The sequence below is a fragment of the Neofelis nebulosa genome, chromosome 12, assembly GCF_028018385.1.
Source record: "Neofelis nebulosa isolate mNeoNeb1 chromosome 12, mNeoNeb1.pri, whole genome shotgun sequence".
NCBI classification, from domain to species: domain Eukaryota; kingdom Metazoa; phylum Chordata; class Mammalia; order Carnivora; family Felidae; genus Neofelis; species Neofelis nebulosa.
In genome coordinates, this window is record NC_080793.1 from 50,614,706 (window position 1) to 50,638,602 (window position 23,897).

General features: G+C 42.5%; 1 protein-coding gene across 5 annotated transcripts in view; it reads left to right on the forward strand.

Annotated features, from left to right (window-relative positions):
• SLC24A2 (solute carrier family 24 member 2) overlaps positions 1-23,897 on the forward strand; it is a 244,042-nt gene that overhangs the window by 147,557 nt on the left and 72,588 nt on the right. For all 5 annotated transcript variants that reach the window (XM_058695241.1, XM_058695237.1, XM_058695240.1 and 2 more), the window contains exons 3-4: positions 2,629-2,667; positions 5,249-5,357. In XM_058695241.1, the coding sequence (XP_058551224.1) occupies positions 2,629-2,667; positions 5,249-5,357 (148 nt within the window). The remainder of the gene's footprint in view (positions 1-2,628; positions 2,668-5,248; positions 5,358-23,897) is intronic.

The window sequence follows — 23,897 nt, forward strand, 5'->3', positions numbered from 1 at the left end:
CTGGTGTAATTAAAACCCATTTAAAAATGAACTCCTAACATAATCAGCACCACTGCTTCACCATGCAGTGAAAGTGAGGCCAAGTCAGGTGAACATGAGGGTTTACCAGTTGATGTAGGTGAGCCCCTAAAAATGAGCAGTTATCATCACACGACTCATTTTCCATCTCTTTTGCAACAGGGCTACATAAAAGGAAAGTGGAGGGGTGTCTTAATGGCTTCGGTTGCCATTTATATATATTCCTAAATATACATGCAGTAACCTGATGTATATTCATGTCCTCAAGTTACACTTCAAAGAAAACTAATGATGTCAACTTCGGCTGACATTCAACAGTGGGAGACTTTGTAAAGGATTTCAGACCTTTCTCTGCAACCAGTTTTTTCTTTGTAGAATCTATGTACTTAGGCATTTTCTTTCCATTTATTGTGTCTTGTGACCCGTCTTACTTGTGAGAGAAAAAGGAAGTCAGTGGGGCAGATATATTTTCTCCCTTTCAGACCAAAAGACAGGCTTGATCTTTTTTCCTTCCTCAAATATTTTCTTTAAATATATATATTTTTCAAGGCACACCCTTAGCTGGTTATGGTTTTGCTCTTATAAAGACCACCCTGTTCTCTGCTGCATTTCATCCTGTCCCTTCATGTTCTGAAGTGTCGCTGTGGTATCCATTCCAGCTCCTAATTATTTGTCTGCCATTTAGCCACAAGGTGTAAATTTGCTAACTGAAAAGGCGTGCTCTGACAGTTCATCTCAGTGTATGTCCAAAGGCTGAGCTTGCTGCACTGGATAACTTCCCTGGGGGAATGTTCTGTGGAATGTGGGGCCATTTGTTGAGCTGTCTGATGTAGAAGAAGAGAAAATGAAAGGACCTGCCAGAGAGAAGTGGGATCATACAGTGCCTTCAGAGCAAAAAGGGAAATCAAAGACAAATTCCAGGTCCACATCAATCTCCAAGCATGTTCCTGGGGACTAGGGAATCAGCAATAGTTTCTTACTCGTATTTTTAGAGAAGACTCTGAGAGAGAGCCCCAAATCAGGGGGTTATGGCAAATTTAGAATGCCCAAGGGCTGTGCCCAAAAATTATCACCAGTGGAGAACAGTTCTGTCTGGGCCTGAGGCATACAAGCTCTTCAAGGGCCTACAAAAATGTTTGGAACCAGAAGAAAAACATATATGTTGGTATTGACTCTAAAATCTAAAAAAAGTTTTCTATAAGAATATTAAATGTTTAATTGAATGTCTGCACATATTTAATATCAACTTCATTAAGTGCGAAATTTAGTCTTCTTAAAATTACATGTGAAAACAAATTATGGATTCAGTTTCTCATGTTCCAAGATTTCAAACGTGCCAATCATAATTAAATGAATTACACATAGCCAATAATTTGAAATATGAAATTATAAGAATCCTTTCCAGTTTTTTACAAGGAAATGTATATTTTAGGTGGGAAATGGGAGCATCTGAACATCCTTACATACAGACATGTGTGGTAGGACTAAAAAGGAGAGCCTAGGGTTTGTGAAGTTTCCAGAACAGCTCTGCATTGTGTAGTCTTCTCTGCATGTGATTGATTATTCATGAAGACATAAATTACCAAAGACACTGATGGGGAGGACCAGAAACTAGACCAGGAGTAGAGCTCTGGGTTGTTCCTGCTATGTGCACCCATAGTTGAGGTATAGGGGCAAAGGAGGGGGTCCAAGCATGAAGAAGGTCACAGAGCACCTGTATATCATTAGAAAGATCACAGGATAGTACCCTGGTTCTGCTGAAGGAGTGTGCATATTAAATTGACAAAGCAAAGCCATCCAGTTGGGTCATGTTAGAACTCTAATGTCCCTTTGTTGGAGTTGCATTCTCTCCTAACAGATGACTAGGCCCTCAGGTGCCCTTGTGTTTCGGTCGACTTTTCTTGACTTGACAATATTTCCATTTTTAGAATGCCAAACTTGAAGTGAGGGAGGCAGAGAAAGTGTAGTATCTGAATTCTGCGTGTGACGATCTTAGTCTTTAATCCAGTGGCCTAACTTCTTCAGGCTTTATTTTATTTACCCTATATGGGGTAGTTGAATGTGGATGCCCTCCAAAATACTTGGAAAAACATTCTTCCTTGTGATCCCAACCCCCAACAATAACGACTGGCAAAGGTTTGGTATGATTCTTACAGAAATGTTTTTCGTTACATATGCTAAAGTATTGTTAATTTATTTTCCTTCATAACATGAGATGAAAAATAAGATTTTAATTGTTTTCACTTGAACAGTATATCTTAGATATTTTTGCATGTCCATACAAGTGTACTTACCTCATTTATTTTAATGACCACGTGGTAATTCCACTGCATGGATGGGCCATAATTGATTGAACTGCCCTCAGTTGCTGGGCACTTGGGTTGGCCATTCAACTTTGAGTGTTCAGGAGAATGTGCCATGTGCCTAAATAAACCATTATATATTGGCTAGTAATCTATACCTGTTGGCCCCCTGTGTTGGTTCATTCCTTCCCAGAAGCAGAAAGAACCAATCTTTCCTTATACTGATGCTTGTCATTAAATGTAAAACCTCTGTGTGATTCATCATTTATTTATTTGTCTTTTGTTTTTGCCTTTTTCTCTTACGCAGTCGTCCACAGCCAGGGACAAGGATGAGCCGGCTCTACCGGTAGGAAGCAGGGGCTGTGTCTGTACCTGTTTGTGTGCCTGTGGAGAGTGTGGGGCAGGGAAGGGAGGAGGAGGGCTCATGTGCTCAACAAACCATTCTCCCCCTTGGGATACTTAAACGGCTTAATCTGCTGGTTTATATGTATACTCAGTCCTATAATTCGTGTCAGCTGTATTCTGATATTCACTGATGTTCAAATTATTTCTGGGACTAGATTTCAAAGCGTTAGAGTTCTCTCTTTCATTTGGCGTAAACTTTTATAGGAGTTGAAAGAGTGAAATATTTCCAAATTGCCTCCCAGGGGATGTTGAGCTGATATTTGGGGACAGTGTGGGATCTAATGCTTGATATCTATTTTCTTTGTGTATCTGCATGCACCTAATTTTTGGCTAGAAATTTCTTTTGGTTCCATCAAAAGAAATGCTGCATGAGACCTATGTATTTAATATATACATAATACCCCAAAGAATGCTTTACGTTCTTCTGTAGATAGAATCCTTCGCTAATGATCTCCACAGCAAAGTTCTTCTAGTTTCCTAGAGCAAGCGTAGTAACGGTGGTTATGATAAATTATTAGCAACAAACACATTTACCAGTTCCTATCCAATTAACACATCACATTCTGTAATGTGCAACATGGCAAGGAAATGACCTTCAGAGTTTTGTGTCCAGCTGTCAGTGATTACATTTCAACTGTGTTCGAGCCTCTTAGCCTTGCCCCCCAAATTCTCTGAACCTTAATCATCTGAATCAAATAACATAATGCATTAAGAAACGTTACAGATTTTTAAGACTGAAAAGACTAGTAATAAAGATACATATGACCCCATCCTTTCTCCTGTAGGGCTCAGAGCAAAGACTTACAAGATTCGTTGAGAGCCCATAGGATATACCAGATCTGGTACTGGGCTAGAGATATAGACCCAATCTCTTCCTTTGAGGAGCTCGTGATCTGGTTCACAATTGAGACATCAGTAATCCCCTCTGATTCTTCTTCAGTCAGAGTTCAGAATACGATTTCCGTAGAATATCAATGACAATAAAATCACACTAAGAAATTCAGATTTCTCCATGTATCTTACCCTGGCACTTTACCCATACTTCAAGTTACTGTGGGTTCCATGTTTGTCTCCCAGTGTGTGGACCATGATTGTTAGTAAGTATTCTACAAAATAAGAGACCTATGGGTGCTGTCCAAGACAACGGAGTGAACCAGATTTCCTTAGTGTTACATTTCGCGGTCCAGTGTGTATCTTAAAATGCTAATGGTGGCTTGGTCTAGGAGGCAGCACTTGCCAAATGTATTTGATTGTGAAGTCCCTTGTGGGACTCTTCTTGGAAAGCCCCCTTGTGAGTCTTGAGTGTGATGGTATATATTGGAAAACCCTGTAATGTAGAGATGGTTGGGAGACTGTAGGAAATCGCATTTTATTTTTACCTGGCCCCAGAAAAATTTTATGTTGAGATTTTGCATCAGAACTTCAAAAAGCAATTAATTCCCTCATACCACATTACCTCCCTCCCTCTTAAATCCAGCTGCCTGTAAAGTTCAGCTACTTCTTAAGTCTCTTTCCCCATGAGAACTAGCACAGACTCAACCAAAGGAGGAGAAAGCGGTTCCTAGTCAGGATAAAAAAATCTATCAAATCCAGACGGTTTAGGGCTTCTTTTTTTAGACTGTTTACTTTTGAAGATGCCGTAAAAAGAGTTTGTAAGTAACCTCATCTCTAGAAGTTCTTTCTTCCTCTCTTACCTGTCAGTTTCATTTAATTAGCCAAAGACTCACACTAGTGGTTTATGCAAAAGGAGCCTCCCTTGGACGTCAGAAAGTTTTTCTGTGGACTCAATAAGAGGTTCTTTCTCTTCAAATCTCACTTAATACACACCATAGGCTGTGGACCTCAGGGTAGAGATGAGGTATCCCAGGAGATCTGCAAAGTGTTCCTTTGGGGAGCAAGGAGAAAATATTAGCTGCTCTATCATTTACTTTCTATATTCTTCATAATTTCTACTTTTGCAAATGTCTTATGCTAGACAGACTCATATTTTAGTGTGCGTGGATATAGAGACAGAGATGCATACATATAAGCATACTCAAAAATGTTATGGATGGGGTGCACGGTCCGAACATTGTAAGGATCATCCACTGGGTCAAATAAATTTTGAGAGAAGCAAACCCGAGATCCATTTCTGTATTCTCTGATTTTTGTCTGTGTGACTTGGGCACCTCATTTCACTTCTCTGAGACGAAGTTTCCTCATCTGTCTACAGGGAATAATGACCGCAGCTAGTTCACGGGGCTCATTTGGAGATTGAGATAAAGTGATGGATGTGAAGCACGTAGGGCACCGACTGGCATTTACTAAGCTCCCCTCCCCCACCCCGCAAAACATGTAGCAGTTGATTCCCTTAGGATGTGAGAAAGCAAGATTTGAAATGTACTCTGAAAATCTCTCATCCAGTGGTGTGTGATCATGTGACATCAATGGGTGCCCACCAGACCAAGTGAGATCTGACCTGTAATACACTTGCCTGTAGTTGCTGAGAACTAACAGCGTCTTTGTCTGGTTTCTCTGCTCAGGCTAAGCCACGTCTCCAGCGAGGTGGAAGTTCCGCCTCCCTCCATAACAGCCTCATGAGGAACAGCATCTTCCAGCTCATGATTCACACCCTTGACCCACTCGCTGAAGGTAAATGTCAGGCGTTTAGTCTGGGAGCTCGGTGGGGGGTAAAGGCGATGTGAAAAGGCTTCTCTTCAGAAACATGTTTATGCTTCCATCACATAAGCCTGCCAGTGTCCTCCTGTGGAACATCTGCCAGAGGAAGCCCTGGCCCCTTGGCATGCTTTATCTGCAACGCTCCGTTCACAATTGGAGAGTTTTGTACCAGGAGTAGGATCCGGGGTCTGTGTACTGATTCTCTTTTGATGCTCCAGCATAAATAGTTTGTTATGAGGAAGAGAAGACAAAAAGGCTTCTCTCCCTTCCAGCTAGAGTGACAGTGCTCTTTCATCATCCCTCCTAAGTTCCAAAATGAAGTTGTATATGAAGATTAATGGTGCATTTTGAAAAAGAGAGAGAAGGGGACGCCTGGGTGGCTCAGTTGGTGAAGCGTCCGACTTCAGCTCAAGTTCGTGAACTCGAGCCCCACATCGGCCTCTTTGCTGTCAGCACAGAACCCACTTCACACATCTGTCCCCCTCTCTCTCTGCCCCTCCTCTGCATGCTCACTCTCTCTCTCTCTCTCAAAAATAAACTTTCAAATTGTTTTTAAATAACAAATAGAGAGAGAGAGAGAAGAGAACTCCATGCTTAGTAGGGTCGTGAATAGTTTGGGGAATGAGGTTCACTGTAGAACGTTAGGATTGTCCTGATTCTTTGGCAATTGGAGGGTGGTTGGTGACCATCCAAAGAGCCTTCTCGAAGGTAAATGCTTAGCACCAGTTTGACTCCCTTTGACCAGTCACTGGGGACCTAAAAGGCCTGGTTCATCTCCTAGGGTAATCATATGAACCATCACAAAGAATCCGGTATTGTTTTCTTCAAGTTTTACTCGTTCACAATGAAGGCAGATCCATTGTGTTTCTTAACTTGCATAACTATCCTAAAAAAATTAATTTTCCAGTATGTAGCTGTCTTAAGTGTCAAATAAATCAGAGTTAGGCTGCTAACAAGGGATTCAAACGTAAGCTAGTCTGTTCTCCCTTCACCTCCGTACCTTATAATTGGGCCTGATGTTACATGGGGGCTAACATGTTACATGGGGATCATTGGAAGAATAGCGTCTGGGACACATGGGATGAGATTGTCAAATCATGTCACATAAATCAGATCTCTTAATATAAAGCTTTGCTGAATAATTTTAGGGGTGTAGGTCATAAGAGATTCAGATGAAGGAAAAAATTCAGGGGACCTCAAGAATGGATCCCTAGGCTCTTTCTTCCCTCACTAAATACACACGTCTCACCCAGAATAATAGGAGAGGATCATGGGGTCACCTCTTACTACAGAGCATCTTTATTAGGAAACATCTCCATTTTATTCCCACAGAGAGTTGCATAGCTGATATGATATTCTGTAAGGAGCCCTGCTTCATAGATCCTGAGTCCTGTTGGCTAGAGGTAATCTTTAGCGAGGGGCATCCTAAGTATCATTACTCTCTTTACCCAGAGGCCCACTAGACAAGGGAATTACATGTGGTCACTAGCCTTCTCTTCCTTCTCTTGGATCCTTCCCACTACCCCGGACAAGGGAATGAAGGGATGGCCGGCCAACTTCCTCCCAGCCACTAAGCAGTTGTGTGACGTTGGGCAAGTTAGAGTCTCTCTAGTACTTGGTTTCTTCATCTATGGTAGCAGTTGTTTCTGTCTAGCACCTTACAGTTGACAGAGCATTTTCACCCCAGTGAATTTACACTTCATAATTACACTTCGTGGCCAACGTTATTATTCTAATTTTATAACCTTTCATACCACCAAGTAGATCTCAAATTTATGTACTCTCTCTGCCAGCTCTTGATTCCAAACTATCCTCGTCACTTACCTGGATTCCTGCAGAGACTTCCTAACTGGCTTTCCACTGCCTCATTGCCTCATCCTCTGTGTATTATTCACACAGCGCCCCCCCAATAATCCTCTTACAAAGTAAATCAAATTATGTCACTCCTGCTTATAACCTGCAGTGGCTTCCCACGGCTCTTGGAACAATTGTGAAATGCTTATCGTGGTATGTGTGATATGCCTCTTTCTCCGAACTCAGTTTGACTCCCTTTGCTTTAGCCACAGGGGCCTTTCTCTCTCCAATCAGGTGCTTCTTTCCTGCCTTGGTGTCTCCGCATAGGCTGTTCCCCCCACCCAGAATACTTTTCCTTCTCCCACTCTCTTCCACTTTCCCTGCCCATTCTTCAGCAGGGCCTCCTCATCTCTTGACACACCCTTTCACTTTTCTTTATTGCTCACATTATAACTTGTGTGACTGTTTGTTTACTCCCTCTCTCCCCGAGGATGCAGTAAATTTCTGGAGAACAGGAACTCTATTTAATTCACTAGCTTCCCCCCCAAACTCTAGTGGAGTACTGGCACATAGTAGCTACTAAAACTCACAAGATTGAGCAAGGTGGCCAAGGTCAGGCTTTTGACCTGATATTCACAAAATTTCAAAGTCTTCTAAAGCCCCATGGGTTTCAGATCGTATCTTGGTTATTTTGAGCCACCATCTTTTCCACCCCATCATCCTGAAGGGCCATATGAGAGCAGAAAACCATTTTATCTGCCCCAACTTGATTATGAGCAGGCAACTGAGCGTATTTATTTTTTGCAAGGCAGTATTGTGTAGTAATTAAGAGGACAGACTCCCGAGCCAAACTCTGTGGGTCTAGATCCCAGCTCTGCATTTACCAGCTGTGTGACCTTGGACAAGTTACTTAACCCCTCTGTACCTCTGTTTCCTCATTTGTAAAATCAGGATGTCTGCTTCATAAGGTTGTTGTAAGGACTAAAGGAGTGAATACACGTAAAGGCGGGTCATGAGAACCATAAACAGGTTTGGAATTACTCTATTTCATTATTTTGAAAAATAATTCATCGTGATTCTTTTTAACTTAAAATATTCAAAAGGCTATGATTAAAAAAAGAAGTCTTCCTCCTCCATCAACCTCCCAGTTTTCTCCAGTCCTCAGTTCTTTCCAGAGAAAACTACATGGCAACCAATTTCTCAGGGCTCATTCCAGAGACATTCTGTGCGTATACAACTCTGTGTGTGTGTGTGTGTGTGTGTGTGTGTGTGTGTGTGTGTATGTGTCCATCCGTCCTTGCCCAGAGATCTCCACAATCTAAATTTCTCTGGTGTTTGTTCGGGAGAGTTCCATTCTGGTGGGGCCTGTTGTTCTTCCTGTTTGGTGGGGGAGGTAATGCTTTGTTTTGGTGAGATAAGACAGAGTGAATCTGGGTTTGTCTCAGAGTTGGGCCATCAGTGATTTTCCGAAACACCTGGCCCTTGTGGGGCTATGTGCAATTAAAGTATTTGTTCCTGCTGTAACAAGATGTGCCTTCTGAATCCAGCGCCTGCTTTCAAGGTGAAACCTCTCCCTGAAAGACGGGGAGCGCTCTAGCGGTATGAATCTGCGAGAACGCTGAGAGCCATATAATCAGTTCTGGACTTGAGTGATTAGAAAATATGGAAAGCACTTCAATGCTTTAAAATTGTTCCATAGCACGCGGCCAAGAAAACAGATTGCTCCGGTATTTTTCCCCCAAAATTCACGATCATTTTCCATTCCAAGAGCAGCCAAAAAAATTAACCCACTGCTCTCAGAAATAGTCGTCTCTCTTTTAGTTTGCATCTAATCACTCGAATTCACACGTCCTCTTGCCAAACCATCACCTTTTAATAATGTAGAGCATGCTGGTTCCATCACCGGTTTTGGGCACGAATGCTGCTGTGGCTTCCTTACGATGAAGGTCAGTTCATTGCTGCTCCCAGCGTCCACCTCCATGGGCGCTGGCAGCACGAGACGTACAGCCAGTGTTCACAGAGGAAGTGTTCAACTTCCTTTGGAAACCTTATCTAGGACCAGTGGCTTATGGACAGACATTTCTCTGTCTCGTCCATGCCCCTCAAGTGTTTCCGTCTTCCACAATCCAGCGATGGAGTTGTTGCCAGACGCCTTCACTGGTGGATGGTTCAGCCTCTGAGCCCGAGTCAAAAGATCCAGCAGTGTTTGTGTTTCAGTTGTCTATTGATATGTAACAAAGCACCCAAGATGGAGGTGGCTTCAAAGCACCACCATATTGGGGTGCCTGGTTGGCTCAGGCCATGAAGCCTCTGACTCTTGATTTGGGCTCAGGTCATGATCTTACGGTTTGTGAGTTACAGCTCCGCATCAGGCTCTGTGCTGACAGTGTGGAGACTGCTTGGAATTAACCCTCTCTCCCTCTCTCTTTCTCTCTCTCTCTCTCTCTCTCTCTCTCAAAATAAATAAACTTAAAAAAACCCCAAAAACTAAAGAAACACCAGGCACCTGAGTGGCTCAGTCAATTAAGCCTCTGACTCTTGATTTGAGCTCAGGTCATGATCTTGTAGTCTGTGAGTTCGAGCCCTGCCTCAGGCTCCATGCTGACAGAGTGGAGCCTGCTTGAGATTCTCTCTCCCTCTCTCTCTGCCCCTCCTCTGATCATGCATGTTCTCTCTCTCTCTCTCTCTCTCTCTCTCTCTCTCTCTCTCATAAATAAATAAATACTACCACCATATTATTATTGCTCATGATTTCATGGATCAGGAATTTGGGCAGGGATCAGCAGGGATGATTCTTCAGTTCCATGTGGTATCAGTGGAGGTCACTTGGTGTTCTATAGTAGATGGGCTGGTTAGAGGGTCTAAAAGTGCCTACGTCCAGCTGAGTCCAGCTGGACACCCCCCCACCACCACCCCGCCGACTCTCCATGTTGTCTCAGGGCCTTTCCACATGGTTGGACACAGTGGCAAAGGGTTCCAAGAGCAAATCTTCCAAGAGGCCCAGACACAAGCTGCAAGGATTCCGATGAACTAACCTGGGAGATCCCCAAATGTCACTCCTGCATTCTACCAATCAAGCAGTCACAAAGGCCGGCCCAGACTCTAGGGGAGAAGGAGACTCTATTTCTCAATGGAAAGACATCAAAAATTTGAAACCACCTTTAATCTAATCCAGTGTTTCAGAGACACATAACATCAGTTGGTTCCTGTGTTCATTGGTGTGCTTTGGACAGACCACACTGTGTGAAAGGGATGAAGCCATAGTCAGACCACCTTGGATGAAGGTTTAGTCCAAAACAAAACGGAGCAGTGCCTTTCCAGGGTGACAAAATGAACAGGACACTGCTTATGAAAGAAGGGTATCTGTTCATAGCGTGTGTAAATAGTTGGAATAAGGAATGAGTTTCTTTTATGAGAAAGCCCTAGAGAGCTAGTATTAGCCATCTTTGGGATCACAGTATGGCTGTCTGAATTGATCTTTCTAATAAATTCAGTGTCTCATATTGATTTTAACATTTTCTCTAAATAAGCCATTATATAAAATAAGGATGCTGGAGATCACACTTTCGTATTGGATAGCTTCTGCTATCAATTTGTCTAAATAATAATACCACTAACTAATATTTGCAGAGTGCTTACTATGAGCCAGGCACTATGTTAAGTGGTCTACACAAACCATCTCATTTAACCCTTGCACTAGCCCTACTCCATCATTCAGAGAATGACACCGTAGTGTAAAGAGGCAGTGTCTTGCCTCACCAAACGATACAGGCAGTAAATGGCAGAGCCACAGTTTGAACCTGTATCTGCCTGACTCCAAGTCTGTGTTTATACTTCTTGTGTTTCTCTGCTGCCTTGTGTAATCTCACATCCAACTCAGTGTTCCCTGTTCTCCTGGTGTAGACAACAGCATAAACAGTGGGAGCTCTGACCTATCCCTGGACCAACCATACATTCAGTTTGGAAGATGTGAATTTCCTATACAGATGGCTTTGCAGCAAGGCCTGTCTTAGCCTTGGTCCCTCCCATCACATCCCCTGTGCCTTGAGTTGCAGCCACTCTTGTGAGCCCTCAGCACAACTTGCTCTCATCCCTGAGCTGCTGAATTATTGTTGACCTGCCTGTCCAGATGACATGGCTACTGTTCTACACAGGAAAAGGTATCCCATAGCTAACTCTGCAACTCCAGCAGAGCCCAGGGACTAGGTGATAGATTGGAGACACTGACATGGGGACAAGGCATGTGGAATGCCATTAGAGTTTGGCTATGTAGCAACAAAGTCAGCATGTGGTTCAAGAATCAGACTGCCTGAGTTCAAATCTTGGTTCAACCTCTGGCTTTGAGACCTTGCTCAAGTTTCTCAACCTCATTGGGCCTCAGTTTCTCCACTTTTAAAATGGGATAATGATAGCACCACCAGAATACATTTATGATTGGTATCACTCTACCTTTTAGGGCCTTGGTTTCTTCACCTGTAAAAGGGAATAATGATAGTTCCACTACCAAAGCTTTATGGTGAGCATTCAATACGGTAATACCCCAGAATCATTAAATTAGTGCTCATTGGCTGGTGGCAATGGTTTTCCAGTTAAAATTGTGTTCAGTGTAATGTAAGAATCTAATTGCTGTGGCTTCATTTAAGAGGTTTCTTCAAGACTTTATTTTTTTAGAGAAGTTTTAGGTTTACAACATAATTAAGAGGAAGGTACAGAGAGTTCCTATATACCGCTTACCCGCACACATTAAGAGCCTCCTCACCTTAGGGTTCACTCTTGGCATTGTGCATTCTGTGGTTTAGGCGAATGTGTAATGACATATATCCATCATTATACTATCAGAGTATTTTCTTGCCCTAACAATCCTCTGTGTTTTGCCTGCACATGCATACACACACACACACACACACACACACACACACACCTGGCAACCGTTGATCTTTTTATTGTCTCCATAGTTTTGCCTTTTCTAGAATGTCGTAAGGATGGAATCATGCCGTAGAACTAGCCTTTTCAGATTGGCGTTGATAGTTTTTTAGGGTTTTATTTCTCTTATTTAACCGGAAGCCCAATAGTAAGCAGTCCAAGGCTGGCCACAGAGTTCCCCTCTGCCATGAGGAACACAGTGTCCTTCTGTTGTTTCATTCTTCCATCCAGAGCATGTTTCTCCCATCTTTATCCTCATAGGAAGGCAGCTGCTTCCCTCCAGTCCCCCACCCCCATCATCCCAGTATTCTGGGAAGAAGACCGTGCAGCTGTCTTGTTTTCATCAGAAAAACCTTAGTGTTCTCAGAAGCAGACTTCCACTTACACCACACAGGTCAGAATGGAGCTGGGCGGCCACTCCCAACTTACAAAGGAACCAGAACGGGGCACTCCTGCCTCCCCAAACATGGGACTCCATGTAGATCCCTGTGAAAGTCAAATGTGTTTCCCTTCTCTGTTTTAAAGGGCTCTCTGTTGGCCCACAAGTCCAACTTTTAAACAGTGGCCCCCTGGATCCTCCTCCAGAAAAGGCACACCCCAAACTTGTCATCTAAGAATCCTGGTTCCCCTAAAGCATAACAGAAAGATGCCCAACCTCTGCTCAAAACCGTCTGAGCCACGGTAAAAGCCCTAGTCCTTCCAGTGGCCCAAAGGCCGCCTGAGCCCTGCCTGTCTTCCCTCCTCCCTCCCTCTATGCCTTTCTCTGCCCTTCTCTCCCCTCCTCCCCTTCTCTCCTTCCCTCCTCTCCTTCCTCACTTCTCTGGCTGCCCACCAGCTTCTTCACACAAACTCCAAGCACACTCCCGCCTCAAGGCTTTTGTACATATTCTTTCTTCCCCCAGATGTCCAAATGGCTTCTCTCCTCCCTTCCTTTTCAAATCAGCCTTCAGATGCCACCTGATCAGAGAGGCCTTACTCGATTAGCCTTTGAAAAGTAGCAAAATCAAAACAATGATAATAAAGCAGAGCGTTAGATCTTCCTTGACCTGGTCTATTATTTCTCTGTGACAGTCGTCACCATGAATGTATTTTCTTGTTGTTTGCTGTCTGTCTCGCTAATACATCTGGTAGGACAGGCCATGGACAGCTGTATCTCCAGGGTCCAGCACACATGGACCCCGATAGTACTTGTTGAATGCCTTAAATGAGTGCTTGCCTTTATAATTGATCTGCTGGAGAGCTCTATCTCTCTGGCCTTGTAAATTGTCTTGGCCCGTGCCCTGCCAAAGGGCTCTTTCTCACTGTGCCCAGCAAAGTCCTAGTCAGTTGATGGCTGTCTCTGCAAGAATGAATAGCAGTCATTCCTGCTTTCGCCACCATTGTATCCCCAGCCTCTTGCATGGCCCTTATATGCTGGATGAGTGACTAAGTCCGCCTCTGGTTCTGGAGGTATTGCTGTGACGGGAGATGTTTGCTCTCTGCCTCTCGCCTTCTTGGTGAGTTTTCCTGTCCACTTATGCCTTTCTTTCCAAACTCTTGGTTCTTCCGTTTCATTTCCTTTTCTTCCCTTTGTTATACCTTTGGTTCCTTTACTTGTTGCATTTCATGGGCCTAATTACCCATTGTGATTACCATCGCTACAGAATTCTAAAAAGCTTATTGTTTTAGCCTTCCATCCATTGTACAAAACCAAATGCCTGTAAAATAGCATCTACCACGTCCTTTTGTGTTAAATTGTATTTGAGAAGGAAATCACAAAAGAAGTTCCTCATTCAGTCTCTCTGGATTCTGGGATTATCTTCTACAATTCCAGTAATTTCTCCTTCCTTGTGGAATTTTAAAATTTGAGTTACATTTTTTTCATGGTAAAAACAATTTTATTATTACCAGCAAAATCTAACAGATAAGTGCACCTGATTAGAAACACCAAAGTCAGAAAAATACTTGCCTAATGAGCTATCATTGAACTGAAGGATTATTTAACTATAGGGTTTGAGGCAGTTTAGAAAAGCTGCCCCGTGCCTTGTATGCAATTCCCCTCAGGCTGTTTTTTGTAACAAAATCTTCAGAATCCCATGAGGAGATGTCTGAAAATGACACTGTGCTCATACCTAGCTTATTTGCTGTTAGAAAGACAGGGAAATTTTTCCCTTTGCAAATTCACTTCACATTACCAGAGCCTGCCTCTGCTGTCGTGACTTTCCATTCATGTTACCTTCATTCAGACTGGTTAGGGGAGTGTCCTGGGAGCCTTTCTGCTGGCTTCCTGAAGGACAGTTTTGCTCCCTCAACTCCCCTCCAGTAGTTACTGTGACATCCCGTGTCCGTCTTAGGCTTTATCAGTGTGGCTCAGGCAGTGGGTGGTGAATAAGCTGCTTCAGTGACCTGAATTCTGGGACATCTCAATGTAAAACCTCACAAATGAGTAGCAAATATCTGGTCTTTTCACCATCTTTCCCATGGGTTTTCGAACTTAAAAAAAAAAAAATTAAGAGCAGAACCCTTTGTTCAAAAGAATTCCCAGAGGGAAGAGTAAAAATATGTTTAAATAACAGTGTAGAACTATTAAGAGTTCACTCATGTCAAATCCTTTAGCAATGTGCCCGATTCAAGAGCTTTCCTCTAGATTGGTGATAATAAACATAAAAGCAATAAAGACACCACTTACAAATGCGACAAAGCCATCGAGTACCAAGAATTAACCCAAAGGAAATGTTTAAGAACTTTATAGCAAAAACCCGAAGAACACAGACGATCTCAGTGTTGATATTTAATGAAGATATCAGTTCTCCCTCAGTTAAACTCTCAATGCAACTCAGTCCTAATTGAAATCCCAAGAAGATATTTTATGTGACTTCATCAACTCGATTTGTAAATTCATGTAGAATAAAGAAGAGCAAAGACACTTTTCGCAAAGAACAGAAAGGGAAAATGCGCCCCCATCAGAGATCAGACTGCAGCTTTTGGATGTTCTGGTTGAAGTATTTGGCAGAAGGAGGAGGCAGCTGGGGTCACCCCAGAGGAGCCCCTTACCAATGGGAGTAAGAGGGGAGCACCCCTGCCCTCAGGAATCTTTTCATCACTCTTAGGTGGAGCGCTCTGCGGGATGGAGAGGGACTTCCTAGAGCACTCGCATCATTTATTTGAAGGAACAAGGTCCTCAGCCCTGAAGCGGTGGAAGTACACATTTATGGAGGCAGCATCACACTGTGACAAGTGCAGGTGAATAAACCAAACCGGCCAACCATGCCGGGGCACGTAGAGCCTTGAGCACAGTGGTGGCTGGAGTAAACACTCAACGTGGGTGATCGCTGCTTGCCGGATCTGAAGGTTATCTCAGGACGTGAACCTGAAGGCAGAGGCAGCAGGAGAGTGTGCCGAAAGAAATCTTGTGGTTCTCAAAGGAGGCGAGGAGCCCGGGGAAGGCAGGGAAGAAGGCAGGAATTCAAGGCATTGGAACCGGTGCGCTTGGAGATCCAAAACTAGTATTGTTGGCCCAACCAGAATGGGGACTCCTTTAGGATGAGCAGGCACGTATGTGGCTCTTTGACGCCTGAATTAACTTTCTGGCAGTCTCTCCTAGTGTCAAGGGGCACTAGGGGTGTGTGTGCGTCTGTGTCTGTGTCTACCATACCTGTGCGTGTGTGTGACTCAAGTGTAGGACGGGAAGGGTCTTCCAGATGGTGAAGAGGGAAAACGAGAGAGTAGAATTAGTTGGGCACACTGTGCCCCCCACCTGATAGTAATCTCAGTAATTCCCTGAACAGTGGCTTTGGAATTTTTGTGTGTTTTATCTCTGAGGAAACTGAAGTACAGAGAGTGACATTACTTGCTCATAGTCACTTAGCTCCGGAGTTTGCCGTCAGAGCCTGAATGTTTTCCACGTACCCAGGACTCCCATCTATAGCCACACATCTTCTGCACACATAGCCATACATCTATTTTGTAAAATCATTCCAATTCTTTAACATATACATTTAGTGCTAACTTGAAGCTGACACTAAGATTAAAAACGTTCACTTGCTTGCTGGGTTTTCTTTTTTTCTCACCAAACAGCAGAACTTGTTATTTCCCTAGCTTCTATTTTTAAAAAGAGCTTCAATATGAGTTTTCATAAGTTGTCATTTGATCCCAGAAGAAAGTCATCTTCATGCCTATTTCATTCAAAATGTGGGGAAGTTATCCCTGAAAGGCAGTATCGTAACCTTTCTCTTCATCCCAAGTCATAGATCACTTTACGTTAGCCAAGAAAAATGTTTGCATGCAGCCTCAGCTGGTAAGTGAGTAGACAACCGGAGTGAAAAATCTTCACTGGAGAAGAAGAAAATCCAATCTCCCAGCCGTGTTTTTAAGATGGTAGTGGTTTAAATGCCTGGGTAGAGGAAGACAGACTATTAATGCCTCTCACAGAGCAAACACAGGGACAAGTCAAATAGCTCCTGTATTTGCAGAATAGTAAAGCATTACTCTTGGATTTGAATGGCAAAGATGATTGAAACTGAATCTCTCTTTGGGCTGTACACATCATAAATGAGTTTCATTTGGGGCATGAAGGGCATGTGAGTGGTCTTATTGAAATCAAGGATTTTGAGTATGGACAGGCGTTTTCTCCCTTTCTGTCTCTCTCTCTAATGCTCTGTCTTTCAAGAAGGCTTGCTTTGAAGTAAAGGCAACAAAGGAATGTGGCCAAAAATCTGATTTTGATAGCACTTGAGTTTAAACGTAGCACGAAGAAGGAAAAAGACATGGAAGCATCCATAATCTTACAGCTTTACCTTTGTTCTCTTTAACTTATCACATGCTCAAAAGATGCAGTTAGAACTCCTTTCAGAGGAAGGACTCAGAGCTCCAGAGATAGTGAGCAGCTGTCACAGGCATGATGATGTGGCCACCAAAGGATGGGAGCAACCACTGAAAATGTGCTTTGATTTTACCGACTGCCCATTCAAAATGTGTACCGATATATAAATATCATCTGTGATAAGAGAGCATTCAAACGTGTTTTCTTGCCAACGAAACACTAAAGACACTGCTGCTTGTTTAATAACCAGCAGGGCCTCGCTTAATGGAGAGCAAACTGGATGATTTGCATTCGGTTTGGAGAGAGTTTGCTGTGATCATAGCCAAGACCCTTCCCACTTTGACTCTTGAGTCTGGGTTGTGTGCTGTGGGGGCGCTCACCTCTGGATATTGATCATGTTGTAAACACAAATCCTAAAGCTGCTGTCAGGATCTGTTTTCCTCTGATCCCATGATATCAGATCCCCCAAATCTGTCCTCCTCACCTCACTCGTTAAAAAGAATTTCCTCACCCACACCAAACTGTCCTCTTTGGGTTGTCGAGGGGCTTGAATGAGACTATATGATGCACACGCACACACACTCACATACACACATTCACACACATCAAGAGTCAAGCAAGATTGTTGTTTACATAAAGCTTCTGGGTCTACATCAGGTTGATTTCTTCTTTGTGTGTGGATTCATATATTCATTCATTCATTCATTCATTCATTTACAAACACACTCCTCTTGCAAGCTGATGTGAGTGGTTACTCCACTGGGAAACACTTTTTTTTTTTTACAAGCCCTCACTATTGATAAGTCTCTAGGGGAACATTAGCCAGTGTTTGTCCCAGACAACTTCCTGAAAACCAGTTTAAATGAGGTTGCTGAATCTGAGCCTCAGAAATGTAGTTGCGGTAACCTACGTGGCTCCTTCCGGGGTAGTCATTTCTCTCCTTGACTTCCCAGGGCAGCAGCACGTAATCCCAAGTAACCAATAGCAAGTGTAGCTTTCCTTCAATGCTATGACCTTTAGGCCAAAACAACCATCGTTGCCAGGAGTTAAAAGTCATAGTGAGTCTGTTTCATTCCATAAAATTATTTGTGATGGAAATTCTCCTCTGCCATTTCTGAAAAACACTTCATCCAGTTAATCACCTTCCTTTCCATGTATGACACAATATGCCATGCAGAGTTTCCTTGCTAGAAAAACTTACTCTTTTCTAGACCTCAGAAGTGTACCCTAGTGAGAGATAATGAGGAGGCGACTCTTGATGCTTGAAGGTAGTATCATACAATATGCCAGTTTTGATGGGCTCTCTCCCCTGCTGGGGGCGTTCATGGTGGCTACTTCCCATCAGACCCACGGGAAGAGGAGCGTAGTTGTTAGACCCATTGCGAAGCCAGCCACCTTGGCTCAAATCCCAGCTCTGCCACTAACTTGCTGCATGACCTTCGGCACATTATTTAACTTCTCTCTAACTTGGCTTCCTCTTTTGTACAGCAGGGAAGATAATCATATCTCTTAGGGCTAGAAAGTATACTCACTACAGTGCTATTCAAAGAGCACGCAGAGTATTGCCTGGCACATCGTCAGTTCTGTGCAGGTATTTGTCAAATTGCTTTCAGCTCTTCTTTTTTTTTTCTTGCAATCATCATATTTTCAGGTATTTTTCAGTAATTCAGTAGTAACTTACTGAATTATTTTTTCTATATCTTCCCTTGAAAAGATGCCTTTTTACCACTAAACATGCCAATTGTTTAGATCCCATGATACCTACCTAGAACGTAACATGGGAACTGGTCTTTTTGGTAGCCTGGCCTTTAGTGGAGCCAAAGTCATCCTGAAGCTGTATAGTCATAGTCTCTGTGTTTACCAAGTTCTCCTGTCCTTTGTACAACAAGAAGGAAGTCGTGTGACATGGTACTTAACTCATTTCCTTCCAAAAAGTCCTGATTCCATCCTGGGGTCCATGGCTTTCAGACAGTCAGCAGACTAAAAATAAAATTCCTCTTTCTAAAGTATTGATACAAATCTGGAAAAGCAATTACTGTACTAATTTTTTAATCCTACAGAAACATTACTAGGCCACTGTTTATAGACATGGGATAAGAAGGTCCTTGCCTCCTCTGACATCATCAGATCTGTGTTTCATTGGCAGTCATTTGCTATTTAATCTAAGGAGGAGGATGAACTATTTGTGAAACGTATCTTAATCTTCTGCCCTATATTTACATCTGGACTTTAAACTCACTTGTATAGTCCCACTTTACACAATATGGCATTTAAGTAAGAGTAATGGTAAATGGATTTACACTTAAATGGAATTTAGAGGATTGCATGAATATTCTTCCCACTTTAAATTTGATGATTTAAATTCTTCATAATTTGGGGTGATTGTTTCTATTGTGGTAAGGATCCAAGTAATCAGTAAAATGACATCATGGACAATACTAAAGCATAGGATAGTTAATTATGAGAATAGTTTTTACTTTGGGGGCACCTGGGTGGCTCAGTTGGCTGAGCAACCAACTCTTGATTTCAACTCAGGTCATGATCCCAGGGTCATGGGATCAAGCCCCACCTCGAGCCCCGCATTGGGCTCCGCGCTGAACGTGGCACCTAAGATTCTCTCCTTCTGCCCCTCTTCCCCACTCATGCTCACTCTCTCTCTCTCTAAAATAAAATGTTTTTAATTTTTAAAAAAGAATAGTTTTTACTTTTAATTTACTTCCACATTGGTGGCATTAATTTCCTGTCTGTCTCACAGTCTTTTTTCCCTCTTTTTCATTCTTTTCTCAAATTCTCTTAACTTCTCAGGCTTCTCCCTTACCTCTTGCCCTTTTCTCCCCTTAGATGGCTGGAGTTTTCTCTTTTATTTTGTTTTTTCATTTTATTGTTTTTCCTTTCTTCCCCTAGGATGCTTTCCTTATATACTTTTCTGATATTGTTTGATGCTTGGTACATCACAGGGTAGAAACTCAGCTGTGCTGACCCAATGGCTGGATATAATTTAGCACCGATTCTCTCTGTCTGGCGAAAACCACTGAATCCAGCCAGGCTGCAAGATGAGATCCAGGAGAACATCCAAGTTGTTCTCTAGCCAGCATGCAGTATCCATTCTCTGCACCAGTGTTTTTTTCCATCTCCATTTCCAAGGTATCCCCGCCATTTTGTCTTCTGTATGCTAAAGACTCTACTGATGGCACTCGTGCGTGATGTAAATCCTCTTACTTTATAGAGGCAATGAAAAGGATTCCAAGAGTTAAGGCCACATACATTTTCCTCCCTGCAGAGTTACTGAAAACAGAATAGTTGAAACTGCAGGGTTAGAATGCTAAAATGGAAGGAACCATAGGTGTCAGTACTGAAGGTAACTAGGCTGAAGAAGATTAACAGTGCACTATTGAATAGAGATCTAATTCAGTTCAGCAGCATTTGAACACCTACAGAGTGCCAGGAACTCTGCTGGGTGCTAAAATTAACAAAATGAGTAAGATGATTCTTTGCCCTGTAGGGCAGAAAGCAAATAGGTTAAGGTACATTTGATGAGCACACAACAAAAGTACGTACTTGGAACACACACACAGGAGGGCGTGACTCCCACTAGGGACAGGGGGCGTTCAGGGATGCTGCCTGCAGGAGGGAGCCTCAGAACTGGGTTCTAAAGGATTAAATAAACTAGGAAAGCTAATAAAAGTCCAACACAAAAAGTGTAGGATTTGGAGCTGTTGTTTTTTGGTTTTGTGTTTTGAAACATTCCCCTGGAAAGTGTGAAACATAGGTGAGAGTAGACAGTCGGAGGTGTGAAAGATTAGGAATTGAAAGTTCAAATAAGGGGCGCCTGGGTGGCGCAGTCGGTTAAGCGTCCGACTTCAGCCAGGTCACGATCTCGCGGTCTGTGAGTTCGAGCCCCGCGTCAGGCTCTGGGCTGATGGCTCGGAGCCTGGAGCCTGTTTCCAATTCTGTGTGTCTCCCTCTCTCTCTGCCCCTTCCCCGTTCATGCTCTGTCTCTCTCTGTCCCAAAAATAAATAAAAAACATTGAAAAAAAATTTAAAAAAAAAAAAAAAAAAAAAAAAAAAAAAAAAAAAAAAAAAAGAAAGTTCAAATAAGAGTATGGCAAGAGCCTCGGACTAAGGCGGGGGCAATGGGAATGGAGCAGAAAAGACAGAAATGAGGATATTTAGGGGTGGAACTGATAGGGCTTCCTGACCGGTTGGGTTGTGAGTGTGGCTTATGATGTGGAAGCTTCAGTAACATCTAGGGCCCCACCCTGTGGATCTTGGTCATATGTAATAGAACCAAGCTCCTATGTCTATGAAAGAAAATGGTGGGCCTATCTATATACACCACCTTATAAGTCCTTTTTTTTAAAAAAAAAAAAAAAGAATGCAGGAGCAGGAAAACAGACTGGAGTGTTTGGCCACTTTAAAGACTGAGATATGTGTCAGTGTCCTGCACCCCAAATTTGATAAGACTCAGTCAAAAAGTACATTTTGCTTGGTATTGTAAACATAGCCTTTCAGTTTCCAGAGATGCGTAAATGTGCCCAAGGTGTTAGAATATGTCATTAGTGAAACTGTTAGCTTCCTAACCCTTTACCCACACACACAAAAATTTATTGAAAACATGTTTTAGAAACTTGCCATTAGTAGGGCTCAGGCAGATTTTCTGAAATAAGAGATAAATTCCAAATTTTATATGGATGGTACCTGATATTCTGTGTTCTTTGCTATTCCAACTATAGTTTTTCATTACCTATGACAATATAATTTTGTCTTTGGAAACTCCAGCTGAAAAAGAAGACACCAGAGAAAGTATCAAAGATTTAGCTAAAACTCTGGATAGATGCTCAAAGGGGGGATTATAATAACCACCGTTTATCGCACATTTACTATGTTCCAGACACTGTGCTAAGCATTTTATTAAATTAACTCATTTAATGTTCACATCAACCCTGTGAGATAGGAACTTCTATTATAACATTTTATAGATAAGGACACTGAAAGTTAGGGTAATTAAATAATTTGCCTAAGGACACAAGAGAAGTAATTGATGGAGCTATATTCAAATTCAGATTTGTTGGCCCTCAGAATTCACTCTCTTAACCACTCAACAATACCACTTTCCCAAACAGCTGAAGTCCCTTTTGAGCCTTCCTTTTGAAAATCAAAACTTAAAGATCTTTATATTATCTCTTTCCCTGAGCTGTACGTTCTCTAAATAATACTGTGTCCATGTACTTGATGTCAGATTATACAAAAGAATATGACAGGGGCGCCTGGGTGGCTCAGTCTGTTAAGCTTCCAACTCTTGGTTTCAGCTCAGGTCATGATCTCATGGTCATAAGATTGAGGCCCTCGTTGGGCTCCATGCTGGGTGCGGAGCCTACTTAAGATTCTCTCTCTCCTTCTTCCGCAGCCCCTCCCCAATTCACACATGTGTGCCTTCTCTTTAAAAAAAAAAAAAAAAAAAAAAAAAAGGAAAAAGGAAAAAAAAGAATATAACATTTATCGACTTCCTTCGGCATGATATAATGGGTCATTATTTTTGTCGTTCTTCTCCATTTATCTGTTTCTTCTCCAATATGAGCTTGTGAAAGGATGTTAGAACAAGTTTCTAATGGTAGGTGGTCATTTCTTGTGACTTATGTTAGCCTGGATACTCATCACTCACTGGGCTTTGGCACAGTTAAAGAATGATGGCTCCCATTTATGGAGCACTTCCAATGTTCCAGACATCAAGTAAAGTATCTTACAACAACACAATAGGGAGTTCTAGAATTAGTACTCTGATGGGGAAACTAAGGCTCTGAAAGACTGACTATCTTACTACAAAGTCATGTATCTAATAAGAATTAAAGTCTGGGGGCACCTGGGTGACTCAGTCAGTTGAGCACCTGACTCTTAATTTCAGCTCAGGTCATGATCCCAGGGTCATGAGATGAAGCCTCATGCTGGTCTCCACGCTGAGCATGGAGCCTGCTTGGCATTCTCTCTCCCCCCACCTCTGCCCCTCTCCCCCATTCACACTCTTTCTCTCTTTCTCAAAAAAAAAAAAAAAAAGAAAGTCTGGATTAGAACCCACATCTGTTGACTCCAAAACTTATACTATGCTACAAGACCTCCATGTTCTGCGTGATGATGAGAAGGTGTCTTGATATCAGGTTCTCTCTGATTTTGTAAAGATCAGAAGAATGATATCTCTTTGAAGGAAAAACCAACAGATACTTTTTTTTTTTTTAAGTAGGCTCCACACCCAACATGGAGCCCAATGCAGAGCTTGAACTCACAACCCTGAGATCAAGTCCTGAACTGAGATCAAGAGTCGGCTGCCTAACTGACTGAGCCGCCCAGGCGCCCCTGATATTTTAAAGCCATAATAATACCTACCATATGTTTAATGAATATTATGTGCCAGTGATGTGCTAAGTACCTGTAATCCTCACCCCAGCCCTACAAGACCATTGTTATTGGTCCCATTTTATGTAAGTGAAGGAACTGAGTTATCAGAGAGGTTAGGTAACATGCCCAAGGTGTCAGGGCTAGTACATAGCAGACCTGGTTGTTAAGTCTGTAGGGCTCCAAACTATAAATGATATAGCTGTTATGCTATATCATCACTTGCTTTTCTCCATCCCTTTGGGGAAAAAAAACATTCTGACAAAGTATCAGTGTTTAAAATTATGTTAAGGTTGTCATTGAGGTTTTTAATTACGTGATTAAAAGGATACTCATAAAAGCTCGGGAAATCTTTTTTTAACCACACCGTTGGGGTTGATTCTCCTGCCTAGGTCGCTTACTGCTTTTCTTTAAAATTACTTTCCAGAAATCTGCTTGCTCTATCCTGTGCTCTCCCCTTCCCCCAACCGACCTCAAAAGGAAAGCAACAGATCAGCACATCCAGGTCCCATTTTTCTTGTTTGATCATCCAGAGCATGTAAATTACAGTGAAATATGGCCCAAGTCAGCTTCTCACAGGACAGAAATCAGTAACCATTGATATTGCT